This window comes from Hibiscus syriacus, unplaced genomic scaffold (genome assembly GCF_006381635.1).
Source record: "Hibiscus syriacus cultivar Baekdansim isolate YM2019G1 unplaced genomic scaffold, ASM638163v2 tig00110937_pilon, whole genome shotgun sequence".
Lineage (NCBI taxonomy): Eukaryota > Viridiplantae > Streptophyta > Magnoliopsida > Malvales > Malvaceae > Hibiscus > Hibiscus syriacus.
This window is the reverse complement of record NW_024062922.1, coordinates 343,935-364,420: the sequence shown is the minus strand read 5'-3', so window position 1 is coordinate 364,420 and position 20,486 is coordinate 343,935. Positions and strand designations below refer to the sequence as shown.

The 20,486-nt window shown below is 33.3% G+C and overlaps 3 protein-coding genes and 1 pseudogene across 3 annotated transcripts; 2 read left to right on the top strand and 2 right to left on the bottom strand.

Annotated features, from left to right (window-relative positions):
* Positions 1 to 894: 894 nt before the first annotated feature.
* Positions 895 to 1,268, bottom strand: LOC120147342. The gene has a single exon (XM_039160741.1). It carries the CDS (start codon positions 1,221 to 1,223, stop codon positions 918 to 920), a length of 306 nt encoding a protein of 101 aa, XP_039016672.1. The 5' UTR covers positions 1,224 to 1,268; the 3' UTR covers positions 895 to 917.
* Positions 1,269 to 7,286: 6,018 nt separating this feature from the next.
* LOC120147299 (ras-related protein RABA1c-like) lies at positions 7,287 to 10,104 on the top strand. The gene is made up of 2 exons (XM_039160706.1): positions 7,287 to 7,617; positions 9,452 to 10,104. The coding sequence occupies exons 1-2, from the start codon at positions 7,397 to 7,399 to the stop codon at positions 9,885 to 9,887; spliced, it is 657 nt and encodes a 218-aa protein (XP_039016637.1). The 5' UTR covers positions 7,287 to 7,396; the 3' UTR covers positions 9,888 to 10,104.
* A 971-nt stretch (positions 10,105 to 11,075) lies between these two features.
* On the bottom strand, positions 11,076 to 11,734 carry LOC120147310. Its single transcript, XM_039160716.1, has 3 exons — positions 11,657 to 11,734; positions 11,418 to 11,564; positions 11,076 to 11,330 (listed from the first exon to the last, which is right to left on the bottom strand). Exons 1-3 carry the CDS (start codon positions 11,732 to 11,734, stop codon positions 11,076 to 11,078), a joined length of 480 nt encoding a protein of 159 aa, XP_039016647.1.
* Positions 11,735 to 18,678: 6,944 nt separating this feature from the next.
* LOC120147298 lies at positions 18,679 to 19,556 on the top strand (annotated as a pseudogene).
* The last annotated feature ends 930 nt before the right edge of the window (positions 19,557 to 20,486 follow it).

Below are 20,486 nucleotides of genomic sequence, written 5' to 3'. Positions count from 1 at the left end.
AAAAATACATCATGTTCTTACAAGAATACCACTACTTACAAGCAAAGCAATAAAACAAAATATCATTAATCAATACCCCATTGCATACAAAGTGTGCTATTGACAATCTTTTCTATTAATTTCCCTACCCCTAAGCTGAATAGCAACATAATATTTAATAGCAAGGAGCAAGTCTGCAAAACTTCTTGAGCATCTTTGGTAAATTCTTTTGTTCCTCTCCTCTCAAATAATGTATGTAAAACTAGTCCAAGCTAACTTCATAATAATGGATAGTAAAGATTTACTTTTCCAGGAAACTGTAGCCCACGAAATGTGAGTACCCCATGAACAGTATCCTCTGCAAATGCCATTGAAATTCAAAACAGCGTTCCATAACGAACTAGCCATAGTACAGTGTAGAAACAAGTGATCTCTAGTTTTCATCAAGTCATGACAAAACACACATGTACCGTCAATATTAAAACCCATTCGAATCAACATGTCTTTAGTCGGTAATCTATTGAGGAATGCCATCCAAGTAATAATACTATACTTTGGAATGTGAAGAGGAAACCAGATCAACTTATGCCAGATTGCAATGTTGGGTTTTGGCTAATTTCCAAGAAACAAACATTCCCAATAAAATTACCAGAAGAAGAAAGGGATGAATTGCAGATGAGCTAGTAAGCAAGTGTATACTACTATTTTTCACTAAATTTTATAAAATTTACATGAAGGAATTACTTCCTTTTCTCTGGCTTTTTTCGCCTTTTGTTGTTAAAATGAACTTACAGAGTAATATGCAAACCTTCACTGTTGCTTCAATAACAGCAAGATCCCTGCAAAAGCAAGAACAAGTTCAACAGATTCATCAAAAGCACTTGAACCTAATCCGAGTTCGAGTCGAATCCCACTTCTCGAAACGAATGATATAGTGATCATACGTTGAAACAAGCATTGAATCTTCTACTACCACGACGTCTTTCCATGACAACTTTGAGCCTTTCCAGCATATCTTGTTCATTGAATATTCTCCCAGGTGAACTCATAAAGACACTTCTTTGAACAGGGGGAGACCAAATCCCACTCTTGGAGTAATCAAAGTTGAACTCCGACACATCGAAGAACTTGCCTAGAAGGCGGTCCGATACGGATTTAGAAACCAGTTGAACCTTAACCGGAGATGACTCGGCAACCGAGTCAGAAGACGGAGATGAAAAAACTTCAGATTCAGAGTTTGACATTGATAAAAAAACAGAAGAGAGAATGGTAATGGTGAAGGTGCTTAGAAGGAGGCTGGAACCTGATTGAAAAAGACACCTATGGAAGTTTGCAATTATGGAGAGGTCGTGGGGTGGCATAACTAAAAGGGTTTTAAAAAGAAAAAACTATTTGGGAGTTGAAATTTAGAGGGAATCAATGATTTGAGGAATGGAAACCTTATTTTGTATATCTGCAAATTTTTGTTCAGCATGGGATCAAAGGGATATATTCTTTCTTTTCTTGTGGACCCTCTTATCTTGATTCGTTGCCAATATCATTTCCAAAATGCGTCTACTCTTTTTTTTTTAATCGACGGTAGTATCAATTTTAATGTTGATTGTCAACCGTAAGTAATTATTAATTCTCTCTTGTTCTTTCATACTATTTCTTTGTTTTCATTTTTTCTTGAATAAGAATTTCTATATTTATAACACGTTTTTTATGCTATTGTAAAACGCTTTTGTCTACGCTTGTGGCACAATTCTTATGACTCTTGGTACATTTTTGTATACCTTTACTATTGTTTTGGTGTTCGCACAAAGATATCCTCAGATATTTGTTTTCTGATTGGTTTGTGATGGTCATGTATAGTTAGATCCATTCTTTTGTAAAAGGTTGTCTGTTGATATAATTAAAATTGTGTAGCGAAGCAGCATGTTAGATAATTTAATTCGCTCACTACTTATTTATCACTTCGTAAAGTGTCTCATTAGATAAAGATAAGAGTTTTTATGAAGATTATTAAGTTCTTTTAATGTCGGTCGTCATTGTCAGAGAATATTTCGTTTTTCTTTATATCTTCGTGTTTAATATTTTTGTTTGTGTTTGAGTCTTTTGGTAACTATTATTTCTAATTTTTTCTGTAAGTTGTAATTCTAATTTATTTTATTATTTTTATTAATGAAAATCAATTGTGATTATTAAAAAAATGTGCCATTAATTTTGGGTATTGTTTATGATTGAATGGGGATGCTAAGAAACGGTCGTAAATGTTAAGATTTGAACATCGAACTTGTAACACATAAAACAGCTGATTTAAGAAAATAGTGATGTTGGTGGCATGGGCGACATGGGAAGATTCTATTTTTGCAGACGGAAAACTAGTGGTTGCTGTTTTGAGAAATTTGCAGAGATTAAATTACCATAAACAGTGATATTTTTGGTGCAGGCTACAATGGAAAGCAAGGAAGCAGTAGGCCTCTTGGACACAAATACATTAAACTCAGCTCAGACTTTGCTGTATTTTCTTTCATTAAACTTCTGGTTTATATAGTTTGATTATGAAGTGAGATGTAATAAATTACTTAAATTTAACTTGTTAACAGTTCAAGCTTGTCAATGATTTAATAGAGTTTGAGTTTTTTTAATCCAATTTGGACACAAATACATTATGATTATCTTAATTGATTTTGTAGCTGAAATATATACAAATCAACAGGTGACCTTTTTGTTGCCTTCCGATTTCTAAGATTCATCTTAATTAATTCATATCGATTCGAGTTGCACACTTAGTTTTGGTGGGTGAGTATTCCAACAGGAGTTTTATGAATACACAAGGACTCGAACTTGAGACTCATTTAAGCGATATCAAATTACTTATCACTTGAATCAACCCGTCGGTGAATAGTATTTTTTTAAATTAAAGAAATGGTTTTGATGTAATTTGTTTGTTCAAAATTTTGCATTTAAAAAATATTGGCCAGTTCTAAAACATGATTACAATGGGAAATTCTATCTTGCAGTAGTTTAATATACGGTTAAGGAAGACGTTACCGATTTTTTTATTATTTTTTTAGTAAAATCGGTAAAAATTACCGAAAATATTATTATTTTACCTAAAACATTAATGTTTTTAACATTTCCGGTAAAGTGTCTAATAATAAAAAAATCGGTAAAAAAAAAACCGATAATGCTTTATAGGATATGTTAACAAAACTGGTAAATCACCTAATAATAACAAAATCGTAAAATAATAATATTTTTAATAATTTTTTTACCAATTTTATTAAAAATATAATAAAAAAATTAATAACATATTTCCTTAACCGTAAATTAAACTATCATCCGTGAGATTTTCTCGGATTACAATGCAAGGGATTTGACCTAAAAAGATGATCAAAGTATCAAAGGAAGTGTAAGACTAGCCTTGATTACGACTAGGGATGCCTAAAGGGTCGGGTTAGTGCATTGGTGGGGTGTGGTGGGGCGCAGCAGAGTTTTTACAGTCTCGATATTATTTATTTCGTTTGAATTTGATTTTTTTAAAACATATTATTATATTAATTTAAAATTCATAATCATTCTTTGTTTCACTAAAAATAAAATCTGTAAAATGATTTTTGTAAAAAAAGGTAAACTATAATAATTGGTCACTTTCGTTTAAATTTTATACTTTTTTCCTAATTGAATTTAAAAATCATAATAGTTTTATCACTTTCGTTTTTATTTAATTAAGATGTAGTTAGTGAATATATGAAATTAAAAAAGGTAAAATACACAAATGATTACTAATATTTGAGTAAGTTTTTGTTTTTCTACTAAAGTTTTAAAAGTAACAAATTGATCAAGACCATTTTTTATTATATGTTCGATAATGATCCGAACCGATACGGAACTCCACCAGCACAAAAGGAAGTAGTCGAAGCATTTACAAGCATTGTCCTACGAGCTACACTTTGATTTTCAATACAAACTGTAAATGCAATCTTCTACACTTTGATTTTTTATCTACATTTCTAATCTGCTCCTAACTTCCCTTTTCCAAAGGGATTGCTTCGAGTATGGAGGAATCTTTGGACAATTTGACTGCACAAAAGTTTTACAGCCGTTGCTATGGGGATTGCGCTACTGAGGATGCTACCGAAGCGGCCATTTTTGTTGACCTGTGATTACTCTTTTGCCTTCGCTGTTTCTAGTCCACCTGATGCTCCATCAATCTAGGATGTGTCTCATTCTTATTGGCAATGACAACCTTTATTTCCTTATAATTGATTGGCTGGTATTTTATTTTTTTCCTGAATGTATATCAGCTTGTTCATGAACAACCCTGTGTTATATTTAACAAAATACACTCCAATGCAAATAATTCTTGATATTACAGGTGTCATGACGACTTTTTTCGAAATGTATACGTAATGATTTTTTAAATTGGGATTAGGAATTGGAATTTTAGAAAAGATTTGAAACGTTTAGAGTAATCATCGACCTTTGGGATTAGATAAGTCAGAAACACGCTCTTTTAAATAAAAAATTTAAAAAGATATGATTTAGTATGCGGTTTAGAGATTATGGGTTCGAGTTAATGTTCTTGGGATTTGGGTGTTTGATCCAAAAATAACTAGTGTTGAGTGGTTTTTGGTGTTAATGGAAGATTAAACTTTGGTTTTTGGGGAAAAACATGTTAGTGTTCTTGGGAAAATTTGGTGGATGGTATTTTGATGTTTGTGGAGGATTAAAGTGAGGTTTTAAGATGAACATGGAATGAGCAAGGATGAATGTTTGAAGAGAGGATTTTGGGAGGAAAATTTTTGAAAGGATGAAAATGAGGCTTGTCTTAAAATTTTGTCTTTTATAGTGTATTTTTCGGGCAAACTGTTTCATTAAAACAATCTATTTTACGCGTTTTTTGACTTTAAGATGTAACTTTTTATTTATTTTATTTTGGTTACTAAATACTTTTACATTGTTCACCGAATTTTGATTGAGTTCAATTTAGTCATTGGTTTCATTCCAATTGCCTTTATTATTTTATTAAATATGTTTGAATTATTACTTGTAAATGTTAATTTTTAATTCATTCAAAGTGGTCACATGTTTAGACCAAGATTAAAACTCTTAGATCTTTAAATCTCTTAATTTAGTTACTAATGTTAAAATAAACCTTAGATTTTTAATTAAACCTTAGATTTTAAGTTCTTTAGTTTTAATTATTAATTAAAGCATTAGTTTAGGTTCTTTAATTAGAAATTAATTAAGTTTAGAATTATCCTTTTAGGATTAGTTTCTTTAATAATTTTAATTAGAAATCACTAATTAAATTCATAATTTGATTAAATAGAATGTCTATTTATTTTTAGATATTAAAAATTGTGGTCTTAAAGTGACTAGACATTTCTTTTTCAATATTTTTAAATAAAATAAACGTTCTACCGGTAGTCACACAAAAATAAAATAGGTTCATTAATTAAAAACAAAATGGTAGAGGTTTGTTCCTACGTTTAAATTGCTAAGGACACGATGTTTGATTAACGTCAAATGCTTGGCCTTCATTCTTTAAATCAAGGAACATCCTTATTCTTTTTAATAATAATTTGATTAATTTGTCATTTTTATTTTCTTGTTTGGGGTTTAATAATTGATTCAATCTCTAATTTTTAAGGATGACAATGTTTCATTATTTCGATTAAAACATAAGAAATAATTGACTTAATTCCGAATAGGGCTTAGTTTCTTCTTTAATTGAAATAGACAAATATTGTGTGTCTCTCTAAAATTCCTTAATTAGATTAATTTTTTTTATTTTTGAAAATAAAATGATCATTAATTAAATAAAAATTCGAACTTCTTAAATTTTCAATATAGGGATAAATTCGTAATTGAAGGTATAAATTTTGGGCTTTGTGGGGTGCTAATCATTCTCTAAGCGTAATTGACTCACAAAACCATAATCTCAAAAAAACGCATACTAAATCATTTCTTTTTAAATGTTTTATTTAAATGGTGTATCCCGAGTTTTCGACCTACTTAATCCCAAAAGTTGATTACGACTCCTAGCGTTTCAAATCTTTTCTAAAATTCCAATTCCTAATCCCGATTTCAAAAATCATTCCGTATACGCTTCGAAAAAAGTCGTCATGACACATGTATCGCAATTAATTACAAAGGAATAAATTTGTACAAAAAATGGGTTGCAATATGAATCTCAGATTATAACAACACTGCTATAACTGCAACACCGAGAAGCACAGCAAGAAACATTTAGCTTGTGGTTTAAAGCCCTTGGCAATGAGATGATTGTTTACAGGCTATTTCTCCCCCCCAAAAAAAAAAGATTGTTTACAGGCTAGGCAATCCAAAGGAGGACCTGTCTATTGTTGGTTTACATCTTGCTGTTGCGTGCGCGATGCTGAAGTCCAATCCAAGCTTCAAGGTGATGTTTACAAGGCGAGAAGCAAATTCTGCTGCGCATGAATTAGCTCACTTGGCTCTCTCTTCTTGTTCTTCTCCTTTTTAGTTTTCTTTGGAAGTTCTAGATTGTATCTCAAACATTATCATTTTGGATATAATTAATGGTTAATTAAGCTCGTTTTTATTAAAAAAAAACTAATAAAAAACAAGAGTATTAAATTTAATGATTATATTTTATTTTTTTTTAATTATAAAAATAAAATGAAAATGATATACATATTTATCCTGAAAATTTTAAGAAAAAAATTATTTAAGTTTTAATATTTTCAGTCTTTCTTGGTATTCAATTTTTTATTTTTTGTCAATTTGAATCAATTGACAGAAAATATAACATATACACTAAACAAACATCAATTACTTTATCTTTTATTATTTTTTTATAAATTTTTAATGATATAAATATATTTTATATTATAATTTTTAATATCTTATTATTTTAGTATTTTTTTGAATATTTGTAAAAAATGAAAAAATATGTAAGATTAGCATTAAAAAAAGATAAATTAATTGATTTCATCTTAACACGTATGTTATTCCCCCCCCCCCCCCCACCCAAATTGATCTCAAACATTAAGAATACACACAAAGATGTCAACACCAGCAATGCCTCATTTGAAGCATTCAAACTGAAAGAACCTTTTGTGAAAACAAAACAAAAACAACAAATAGTGTCTTGTAATTACACGGTAAGCCATTGGTTAAATTGACCCATAAACCCTAATTTTCTAACACCAAAAAGACACTGTAATAGTGAAAATCTCCAAGGACAATTCCCCACATTTTCTGGAGCCCTACCTAGCATTCCATCTGCCTTTTACATTTCCAACTCACCTTTATTTTTAAAAGAAAAAGTTGAAGAAACGGGCCATTGCCCATTGCTCTTTCACACACTCGTTTATTACTTGACGCCAAAAAAAGAAGAAGAGGTAAACGCGTTTGAGGAGTGCAACAGCTGTGGTTGTGAGAGATGGCGGGTTACAGAGCAGAGGATGACTACGACTACCTTTTCAAGGTGGTTCTGATCGGCGATTCAGGTGTGGGGAAGTCGAATCTGCTTTCTAGGTTCACCAGGAACGAGTTTAGCCTCGAGTCCAAGTCCACTATTGGCGTTGAGTTCGCTACTCGTAGCTTGAATGTTGATGGAAAGGTCATCAAGGCTCAGATTTGGGACACTGCTGGTCAAGAAAGGTCTTGCTTTTTTTTACCACATCCTTGTCCTCCTTTCATGTTTCTTGATCTGGGTATTTTTAGTTATCTTCTGATTTTGCGTACAGATATGAGCAAATATCAAAAGGGAATTGGGTTTTCTTCTTGAAATTCTTGGTTTGCTTGGGAAAAGAAAGCTGATCTAAAATGAGATTTTTAATAAATCTTTCTTTGACCTATATATATGGGGAAAACGGTTTTGCATATCTAGATCCGTGTTCAGCTTGCGAGTAAATGGTGTCATGGTTGCCTGTTTCTTACAAATCTGTTGTTAAGATCTAGTTTCTTTTCCTAATAGGCTTGTGTTGCTAATAGGTCCAACATAGATTTGAAAGTGAGGATCAGTAGATCTTGATGTTTCTTAATCTTGTGATCTTGTTATATGAGTTGTGTGTGTTCTTCTGGAGTTTAAGTGGCTTGACAATGAGTAACAAATGTTCATACTTTGTGTTAAAACGTTTGCTTCCTGCTAGATATAAGATATGGTTTCAATTTCATGTTAGCGCTAGATTGCACCCAGGGAGCCGGACGCAAGACTTTAAGGGGCAACTGCCCCCAGCCCTCCTCGGTCCATCCCTGATTGCACCATAATAATTTTAGCTGAAGCCTCTGAGCGTCTGAGTTCTATAACAAGTTGCTCGAAGAGAAACTGACCCGCATATAATGCCAATCAAAACACTCATCTGTTTGCCCTAATTTTGTCGTGTAATCAGTAGTCACAGAGATGACGATTGCTTACCAGTATCTTGTATCTCCACGTGTGTATAGAATTTGTTACTTTAATGTTTAGCATCAGTCTAGACCGGTATTTCAGGTTCTTGCGGCTTACATATAGTTACCGGTTGGTAAATTGGTAGTTAGAGGGACCATTTGAGTCATTGTGCAGAGAGCCCTCTACCATATTTTATTCCGTTGTATATCTAAAATTGGCATCTGCCTCAAGAATGGCAGAGAATTCACCTGTTGCCGATATAGCTTGCTTCACCTCTGATGCTACAGAATCTTGGTTGACAAATGATATGATTCTTTTGAGGCATGGTCATTTGTATTGCAGGCCAAATACACTTGGGATTTCATCCATGCGCTTTGAAATAGTGATGAGGCATTGACTTGTTTGATCAGGCCTCAAATTGAAGTATGAGAGAAATAATCTTAGACATCCTAAAGTACGAGAAAACAATAATCTTAGACTTTACTTTCTAGACTATCAAAAAGGGTTAATGTGAACTTCCAGGAGTAATAAATTGTTTCTCTGTCTGAGATTCCTAGGGCCATAGCTAATTAAGCAGTGACGCTATGCTCCATTTCAAGTTATTTCCAATCTGTGTGGAGATATCTTATATCTATAATGTCGGTATACCTGTTAGTGGCTGCTTGTGTTACGGCCTTGATATGGCTTGATTTCCCTGATCCAATATGATGTAAGGCTACTAAGTTCGCGTATGTTTTCAAATGTGATTCATTGATTTGAAAGACGGAATATAAAGCTTCATCCTTGGAATGAAAGGAAGGGAGTAAAATACCTACACTATAGTTTTAGTATCATAGGAAACAGATGCATTGATTCATTGCTTTCAACCCTTATAATGTTTTGGAACAATAAATACTTATAATTAGGGTCGACGAGGTCAATAAATTGCAGGATAGATTATGATCGTACTATTGCTTTGTGTTTAAAACATATTTCTTTTGTACTCAAAATGAGAGCTGCGGATAAATTTGTTTTAATTCCGGATCCATAACATTCTTATGTGTGGAAATTATATGCCCCATTCTCTTATCATTGTTATCTGAACTTCTCTTTTTACATTGATAGGTACCGCGCCGTCACAAGTGCCTATTACCGAGGGGCTGTTGGTGCACTTCTGGTGTACGATGTTACACGACACTCCACGTTTGAAAATGTCGAGAGGTGGCTAAGAGAGTTGAGGGATCACACGGATCCCAACATTGTAGTCATGCTCATTGGTAATAAATCAGATCTCCGTCACCTCGTGGCCGTCTCAACCGAGGATGGGAAATCCTTTGCCGAGAAAGAATCCCTCTACTTCATGGAAACTTCAGCCCTGGAAGCTACTAATGTCGAAAACGCGTTTGCTGAAGTTCTCACACAGATATACCATATCGTGAGCAAGAAAGCTATGGAGACTGGTGATGAAGGGAACGGTTCAGCCGTGCCCTCCAAGGGAGAGAAGATTGATGTCAGTAAAGACGTGTCGGCTATGAAGAAGGGAGGTTGCTGCTCAACCTAGGATGTTGCTCAACCTTGGTTTTGTAAAATTTTCTTAGAAGAGTGCCTAAAGTAGATCAGCAGAGATTGATTTAATTCTTCATTAAGAAAATAATATTTTTCCCCGTCTTGATGACTGCTATATTTAGTAGAGAAGAGGCTTATGAAGAAGAACAGGGTCTTGGGGTTTTACACTATTGCATTTCAATAGGTTGTTGTTATAGTATCTGTTTATTGAACCAATTGTGCCAAACTCTATTGTAATATTTACAAAATTTGAATTAGATAATTTTGGGTTCTATATCCTATTTGAAGTCCATGTACTTGGAAATGACTTGAAACTACCAAGGAGTATCTTATGCCTTCAGAATTTTGCAGCAAAAATGGTAAAACACATTGCACCTTAGATTTAAAGTCGTGGGTTTGAGCTACCTCATGCCCTATATCCCAGTTTCACTCCTTTTTCATGCCCTCAAAATATTAATGGGTAAATTACACCCGAAACCACCGCTCTCTTTAAAGTTCATTTAGACTCCAAACTTTCCCCGCATTCAACTTAATCCTAATTTTCTACAGTTTTCTTTCAATTTAAATCTCACACTTTAATACTAATCAATTTAATCCTTTACAACTTTACTAATTTTATAAAATAATTTCTAAATTTTTTAAAGTTGCGATTTGACCCCAAATATACTGAATAAAAAATTTAGTCCTAAATTAGGGTGTAACACTAATTCTATGTCTACTTGGTTTCTGATTCAACAGATTATCTAATCGAGTTCGGTTTTGACAACACTGCTGAAAATCAACTTTGATGGCTCATTAATTGTAATGGGACAGATTGGTAGTGTAGGCAAGATTACAAGGAACCATGTAGGGTTCGCTATGGGCCAATGTAGCTTGCAAAATCAACAATGCCACAAATGCTTTCATGGTGGAAGTGCCAGTAGCCCTTGACATGGGACTCCAACATATTATAGCACGGAGGGTGATGCATTTCAAGTGAAGTGATAAGTACATAAACGGCACGAACGATGACATCTCCTCTAGTGGCCCCTTTCTTGGAATGTGAGAGCTAATGAGGAATTTTTCCTACTTGCCATGCTACACATTAATAAAGGATTTTGTTTTTGTTTTATCTGAACTTTAATTGAGAAGAAGATACAAAAAGGAGAATCTCACTAATGATTCTTATCTTTCTCATTTTCTACTAAACAATGACATTTCCTTGCTTTTCGATGGCTTTAAGAACAGCTTGAGTAATATCTTTGATTTCTGTAGTTTCTTGGTGTTGATCCACAACAATGGCTTCCATGGAAAAGAAATGATTGCAACAAACTCTTGCTTGAACAACATTAAGACCCAGTTCTTCAAACGCCTCCACAATTGACACTAACGTATCCCCTCCTTTGTTGCATCCCACTTTAACTACAAACTCTTTTCCATTCTTCTCCACCTTCACTTCCTGCTAAAACACTATGAAAACATAAATCCAAAAGGAAAAGATGAAGTGCTTATATATGGATTACATATAGAGGGAAACATGGTTCACCTTTGGGATTTGTAATTGGTTCAATAGAGTGAAGTATTCGTTCCTGATAGCTATAAGGTTTCGGTAATCTCTTTGTATTTCTTCCAACTTGACTCTAACCTTGTGAAAATGGAGAAGAACATTTAAGATGCTGGAGTTTCCTTTAACCTTCAAGAAAAGAGAAAAAAAAAACAGGTGGGGTTAACGTTTAGAACCAGAAAAGCTTTATGAATCCAAACCAAGAGTGAATTTTGTATTACGGATTTAGAGTTGGTGAGAGTTCGCATCAGTTGAAGCTTTCTATGAAATGCAGCTCTTCTTTGAAGCTTATTTGCCATCTCTGCTCTCTTTTCACTGTGTAATGATTTCTATGTGAACTTTGTAGTTGTAGTGGCCTAGCTTATATAGGATGGGAAAAGGGATTGAGTTTTTGAGATAAAGGTTTGTCATTGGGATCCATAAATAGCTTAGTCTAATCATGTGAACTCTTAAAATGAATAATTTAATCAACAATAATGCATGAACCAGCAAATACCAAGACAAGAAGCCTTGTGACAAAATGATAAGGCAAAATTTGAAATGACAGATAAAAATGGATTATTTGGTTGTCATATTGCATGGGAAGGGATGTGGGATTTGAGTCAGAATCAGGCCATTGGCATTGGGGACACAGTGTCAGTCAATGTTTGTATATATCTATGTCATTGCCATTCTGGTTGAAGCATATTTCAGTCATTCACGGGCCATTCCTTAATGGATTTTACTTTTGTTTGTCATCCAGCAAGCAAGACCCCTTGCCTGCTGCTAGTGGTAGCCATTGTAGGTCACATGCCTCTATCACTCTCACTTGTGTTCTATTCTTGACCGTTCTTTCTCCTCCTGAGGTTTCACAATGTCACATCTTTAAACCCAGCTGTCTACTTATACAGGGATGTATATAGGGGGATGGCCGGGGCGGGGCGGATGTCCCTGGCGCTATAAATGAGACTAAACAGATCGTGAGTTATTCGAGTTTAACTTGGTTAAACTCTAATTAAATGGATACGACTCGAGCTCGAACTTGACTCAAGTTCTTAACGAGTCGAAGCGAGTTGCTTGATACTCAACTCGAAAAGCTACGAGCAACTAAAAAAATATTATATTATATATTTTTTTAAAATTAAATTATTAATGATACTAATATTTATAGGTTGTTTTTTTAATAAATATTCAATATAAGGTTTTCATGTAATCAAGGTTCATATTCGAGCTTCAATCAAATTAAGTCTGAGAATCAAGTTTTTTCGAACTCGAGTCGAACTTCAATTCAAGTTAAGCACATGAACTTTCGAGTCGAATCTACCTCAGATTTAAACTTTTCGATTTGAGTCGAGCTCGTCAATACTCAACCTTGACTCGACTCATTTACCGCCCTAGTTGTCCCCTATTCTTATATATTTTATTTTTATTAATAATCGTTTTTGTCCTATTTAAAATTTTATAAATCTATCCTCTACAATATTATAAATTTACTTTTTCAGTATAAAATCACATGTAGTTCTACAGTATAACCAAATATTTAAGGCTAAAAAATCAGAAATTGTATGCAACCGAAAATGTTACCAAAAACACATAACATTTTAAGTTAAATGTAACTTAAAATATTACCTTCTTCATAAAATTTTCGGTTGACAACCGAAAATATTATTTTTTTCTTAACATTTTAATTTACAACCTAAAATATTATCCGAAAATATTATAAAAAAATAACATTTTAAGTTACTTCTAACCTAAAATATTATGGGTTTTTACAATATTTTCAGTCGTACTCAATTTCCCTTCTTTAAGCCTTAAATTAGACCCGCTTTTCTATACTTTCGCTAAAATCACATATCGTACTTGTACCTATACATGTTCAATTTTCACTATTAACCTAAACCCTAATCATGAGAATGCTAAAGATTATAAAGGCATATTAATGATAATCTAATCCGTTAGTAGGGTGGAGCTGATCAGCTCTGGAACCAAGAAAAGACCAAATATACTAATGACAGCATAGTTTGTCCATATATCATTCCTTCTCAAAAGCGTGCAGCTGCCATAAAGGCAAAAAGGGCATGCGCCATTGGTTTTTAGTGGAGCGGATAAGATTTTTTTTTTAATATCCAATTTCATATAACTTTTTAGAGAAATTGTTTAGTACTAAATTCATATAATTACTTCAATGAATAATATTATATTTGAAAGGTATATTTTTACAAAAATATTTAACATGGTAGTTATATTTTAAAAAATATCTAATATTTTATATGTATTTTGATAAAGTGTTTAGTTTAAAGAAAAATCTATTTTATTTTTGTTATATTCATATTTTCACATAGTATTAGCATTTTCATGTGGATTCAGGGAAAAATATTCATGTGTTCAGTAGCTTTTTTTATATAAACAATATTAATTTTAGGTGTCATAATAATACATAAAATGATAGTTCAAATATATTATTATTTTTTTTTCAAAATATGTGTATCACATTAAACATTTTTGAAGTGTAGATATCACATTAAACATTCTATCAAAGAATTGATATCACAAAAGATATTTGAGTAGCTCCAGTGCTGGAAATTTCAATATTTTTTCATCTGTTTCCTTTGTCCAGTTGTGCTTGACATGTCTCCCCCTCAGTATGTGAAAGGAGGCTCTACTTTCTACCCAGTTTTCTTTTGCTTTTTGTCTAGAAATTGAGGCTGTTTTCCCTTTTATCCTCTCGTCCAGGGAATCCGGACTCACATGACCAAACTATGGTGCTTGCAACTTGACAAACACTATAAGTTGTACTTTGGAAAATAAAACAATTCTTTACCCAAAACTCTAACTCAGTCACATAAGAGAAGTTTTATAGGTATGTACTAATGTTTTGTGATTAACTCCATAAAGCTCTAAACTCTAATTCATTAAGTATAAGAAATCATCAAACGAAATAAATTTCAAACACCGCTCAGTTAATTCATATAATATTAGTATAATATTGCTGTAACAATATAACACACAAACCATGATAATCCTAACCTTTCAAACCATAACACTATAAAAACCATTTAATAACTCCATAACTAAATTGAACTAAATTACATTCTATTTTTACTCTTCAATTTGGAACATTTTATTGTATAAGTCTGACGATCATCATTCTGTCTACACAAGATTACAAGAGAGGAAAACCAATACAAAAGAATTCAACAATATTATCATGGTGCTTTACATCAGCCATTTTTGCTGTCATTTTAATTGCACGTTATAATGCAACTAAGATGAATGTGATCGATAAATGTTGGAGAGGGAATCCTTTTTGAAGTGTTGAGCTTCTTGAAGTGCATAGAACTTAATGTTCATATACTTTGTTTTGCTGAAACAAACTGGATTCTCTTAAATGTCTATTGCTGATTTGTTGTCAACTAGAACTTCAGTAGCTTCCTCTTGCTTATGTCTTAAGTCTGTTAATATTTTCCTGAGCCACACAGCTTGATTCACTACTGCAAATGTTGCAATGTACTCAGCTTTAGCCATGGATTGAGCCACAATTTCTTGCTTTTTTAAAATCTATGAAAACACTCCAGACCCAGGTGAAAAAACATAGCTAAGAGTACTTTTCATGTCATCCATTGATCCAACCCAGTCACTATCTGAATATGCAAACAATTTTAAGTCTGCGCATTGATTAAACATAACTCCAAAATCTGCACTCTTCTTGCAGCACTCATATGAACATTACTTGGTTCAGTCATGAATTTTGAAAACAAACTTGCTGCAAACACCAAATTTGGTCTAATTGTTGCGAGGTAAAGTAGACTTCCAACTAAGCTTTTGTACTCATTAGCGTCAACTTTCCTCTGACAATCAAACTTGGACAATTTCTCATCACCACAAGAGGTGTACTAACCGGTTTGCAATTTTGCATCTTGAACTTCTTAAGAACATCATTGGCATACTTCCTTTGAGAAATAAAAATTTCATCTTCTCCTTGATGAACTTCCATCCCAAAAAGTAATTCATTAAGCCCAAGTCTATCATTTAGAACTTTTTCTTTATCTCCTTCTTGAATGAGAGGATCATTTTTGAATTGTTTCTTGTGACAAGAATATCGTTAACCTAAAGTGAAATGATGAGAAAATCATTCTTGCCTTGATTTTTCACATAAAGAGTGTGCTTATTTTTGCTTCTCTCAAACCCCTTTTCAATGAGATAAGTCAATTTTCCTATACCACGCTCGTGGTGCTTGTTTTAGGCCGTAAATAGCTTTTCTCAGCTGGCACACTTTTTCTTCTTTTCATTCGACAATAAATTCAAGAGGTTGCTCGTTGAAAATTTACTCGTCGAGTTCATCATTGAGGAAGACAGACTTAACATCAAGTTGATAAATCTTCCATTGCTCTTGTGCTACTAAAGCAATCAAAGTTTTCACTGTGTCAAGTCTTGCAACAGGAGCAAATGTATATCTATAATCAATTCCTGCCTACTGGGAGTATCCTTTGACGACTAGTCTAGCCTTGTACTTGCTTATAGAGCCACCGGGATTTAATTTGATCTTGTAGACCCATTTCACTCCTATCACTTTGCGATCGTTTGGTCTATCAACCAACTCCCAAGTTTGATTTTTCTTGATCATGTTCATTTCATTTTTCATCGCTTACTGCCACCTTTTGTCTTCATAAGCCTGCTCATATGTTTGGGACTCTTCAACTCCAAGGTAGCATTTTTCACATTCATTCGGATCTAAGTGAAAGATAGGGCATTCTTTATACAAGCCCGAGAGTGATTTTTTTACCTCGAGGACTTATAACATTCTTACTATCACTTGACTCACCACTATCATCGTTAAGTTGTATAGGAGAAGAAGGTGGCATGTGATTGTCATTGTTAGCTTCTTCATCATTCTCATTGCTATGTTCATCACTCACTACATCGTTGGGATTAAAAACCAGCACATAGTTCCTTTTTTAACCTTCTCTTCATCCATTAGAGCTTGCATCTTTATTAAACTCCACATCTCTACTGATCATGATCTTCTCAGTGTCAAGTTTGAAATTCGATAGCCTTTGGCTTGAGAATCATAGCCAAGGAAGATTACTCTTTCAGCCTTTGCGTCTAGTTTGCTTTCTTTGAGTTGGAATATGAGCATAACAAATTGATCCAAATACTCTCAAGTGTTTCAGTGATGGCTTTTTTCTAAACCATGCTTCAATCGGAGTTTTATCTTGAACCACCTTGGTGAGCAATCTATTAATCATATAATGTTGTTCTCACAGCTTCCACCCAAAATTTATTTGGTAAATTATTCTCCATTAGAATGCATCGAACCATTTGTAACATCATACTCAATTCCTTCATCGTTATAGAAAACATCAAATTCTGTAGAAGTATATCTTTACCTCGATCTAATCTGAGTTTCTGCAGTTTACACCCACTTTGGGCTTCTGTGAGTGCTTGAAAGTTTTTGAAGAAATTGAAAACTTCTGACTTTTCTTTTATAAAATACTCATGTCATACAAGTGAAATCATCCATGAAGAGGATGAAATACTTGTTTCCACCAAGAGACAAAGTTCTGTGAGGTCCACAAATATCTGTATAAACTAGTTGCAATTTTTCTGACGTTCCCAAACTTTCTCCTTCGGGAAATGTAACCTATGTCGCTTGCCAAGTTTACAAGGCTCACATAGATCATTGCTTAAGGAAATTGAAGGAAATTCTCTCACCATATTTTTCTTCTGAAGTTCACAAAGAGTACGTATATTGAAATATCCATACTTCTTGTGTCGTAGCCATGTATCGTTCGAGTGAGTTGCATGTGTTCCTTCTACTGCAAAATCCTATTTCAAAGCAAAGATTTTGTTTTCCATAGGGACATTTGCAATCTCCTTTTTCTCCAGGTCCATGATAGTAAAATGGTTATTTTCAAAGACAGGTGAATAATCATTTATGACCATTTGAGCAACACTAAGTAACTCTCATTCAAATCTGGAACAAGGAGAACATCGTTAATGTATTTTGTAGATTTATTTGTTTGTACAACAATCGTGCCTTTTCCAGTGGACTTTACCACAACTCCATTCCCCATGCGAACTGGAACTTTGATTGAAGAGTTAAGCTTGCAGAATATGCTTGAATCATTTGTCATGTGAGAAGTGCACCCACTGTCAATCAACCACTTATCTTTGCTTCCACTACAGGTGAAAGCTTGTCGTGCATAAAACAAGGAGTCTTTTACTTTATTGGAAATACGAGCCTGTGATTATTGTGTCTTTTGTTTGTGCCAGGAATCTTTCTCCAAATGGCCAAATTTATTACAGTAATTGCATTTTAACTTCCCCTAGTGATTCAACGATGATGGTGGACATCGTGTTGAACTTTCTATTCAAAGATCCTAAGATATTTTGCACTATTTTTGTATTTGAGATATCCTCCCCATATATCTTATTGGTTTACAACTTCTATGAATCTAGAAGTGTAACTTTTGATATCCTCACTTTCCTTATCTTCATGTTATCATATTACCTCCTTAAAATGTTCAGTCGAATATTTCTGATTTTTTCATCACCATGGAACTCCTCCTGGAGAAGTCTCCATGCTTCTTTTGCGGAAGAGGCTCTCATGATTTTGGGAAAAATTGTATATGAGACACAATTGATGATATGAGATAAGGCTCTTGCGTCCTTCATCTCATCATCACTTAATTTTTTAATTTTGAATTAGTGTACTGTACATCTTTCTTTTTCTCTTCGTAACAAGTCTCTATGATCTCCCATAATGCACTTGCTTTAAGAAAAAGCTTCATTTTAATGCATCAATAATCATAGTTATCCCCCATGAAAATAGGAGGTGATGGCATAGAAGCTGATACATAAGAGGTTGACGTCGAAGCTATATTTCAACTGTTCAAATTCTTCTTTTTCCTTACTTCTATTCCTTTTGAGTTTGTTTGTGATTTGCTCTTAAGACCATATGGCTCTTAATACCAATTGTTGGAGAAAAGTAAAGAAAATATAGAGAAAAGTAGAGGAAAAGAAGTAGAAGTAGAGAGAATTCTGACTTTGATTGATGTGTTTGTATATCTATTTAATGAGTACAAGAGTTCTTTATATAGAGGGGAGGGATGCATTATAATAATTATGATACAATAAATTGTCACAACATTTTGGCATTTCAATTACTCTATCAACTCTAGACACTTTTCTCTTAATTAAACTTGACATATTCATGAACATAATTTATTGAGTAGCTAAAAGGTCTCATTTACTAACACGAATCATGATGCAAAGGCCACTTCTCTTGAGCAGTTTCACTACCATCGATGGTGTGGTGTCGAAGTCCACATAACGGGAGCAGTTGCCTCGTGGTGCGCAAGGCTACCAATATTATCATCCATGGCTTACACATCCACCATTGCAAGTCCCAACCACCAAGCACCGTGATGGGGCCTGATTCAAAGTTGATACCCCTCGGTCAAATGGATGGCGATGCTATAAGATTGGTTATGGCAAGGAAAGTTTGGATCGATCATAAACATTGTTTGAGTGCCAAGATGGTCTCCTTGATGTTACTCGTGGTTCAACCGATGTTACTATATCTAACAATTGGTTTAGGAACCAAGATAAAGTCATGCTTCTTGGGCATGATGATGGCCATTTAAGAGAAAGAAACAGGAAGGTCACCGTCATTTTTAACTATTTTGGATCTAACTGCAACCAAATCCATGTTTGAATAGTTTGCAAGTAATAAACTGCATATTACGCCATTTATTCGACCGTTGTTATTAATTATATTGCAGAGTCCGTCATGGATACGCACACGTAGCCAACAATTTCTACCAAGGATGGGAACAATATGCCATTGGTGGAAGAAAGAGGCCAAGCATCAAGAGTGAAGCCAACCTTTTGTTGCTCCAAATGTTGGCGACAAGGAGGTTACATGGAGAAAAGGCGAAAGGCGGATAAAGCTTTATGGAAATTCTATTCTGAAGGAGATCTTTTAAAAATGGAGCCTCTTTCAATAAGCAAACAGGTATAGGTGGAGCAAAGCCTAATTATAACAAGGAACAACATTTTAAGGTTGCCAATTCTGGGTCAGTTAAAGAATTGACAAGCGCATCGGGTGTTCTAAAATGCTCTAGGAGTCTGACATGCTAGGTTCATGTATAGTTTAAGCACCATCAGTTAATCATAATATCAATACGTGTATAATTGATAAGCTATAAAAGCCTAATGTTAAATCTTTTGTCAGGTTTATATTCTGCATGCGTGTGTGTAGATTTATAGTTTAAGTTCTAATGAATGGCGTAAGAAAATAAGATAAATGTGGCACTCAGATTTAGCTATTGAGAATTTTAACAAGTTTCAAACTGTTGAAAACCATTAAAAGATATATACATGTTTTACTTATTTTTTTTCTTAACTGATGTTTTGTCTCACTGAAAGATTTTTAATTAGGCAGCATGTTATGCATATTAAAAAATATGCACTCGTTTTATATTTTTCTCACATGTGTTTTATCTTAGTAAAATTTTAACGAGGTACATTATCTTCATAAACATTTAAGAAAGAGTGTTATGAATATTTATTTATGTGAATTTATTATGATTAAAACATTGTGTATTAAATATGAATTAGATGTACTTTATTATTAGGAGTTTTTTTATAAATATTATTAAAAGTTTAATATCCATTAATATTAAATTTTATATATTATCTACTTCTTATATATAAATATAAAATTTATAGAAAACATTATACACCGTTCATATTACATAAATATATAAAGGTTTCCATAAAAAAATGTACGATAATATGTTTCACCACAAACAATGATTCAACGTTGATTGACTTGCTTCTTCTTAAAGCCACGTCATGTCCGCAGGTTACAAATCACTTTGCCTTCCACGAAAAAGCAACTCACTTCGGGTCCGACAATTTAATAGTTTATACCAAACATTTACTAATTCAACGTTAAATAATTTTTTTTATTACCATATTACCCATCTCTTTGATTGATTTGTTCTTATTTATATACGTGTTGAAGGGTATTATGGTCATATTTTTGGTCTATATTAGGGTTAAGGT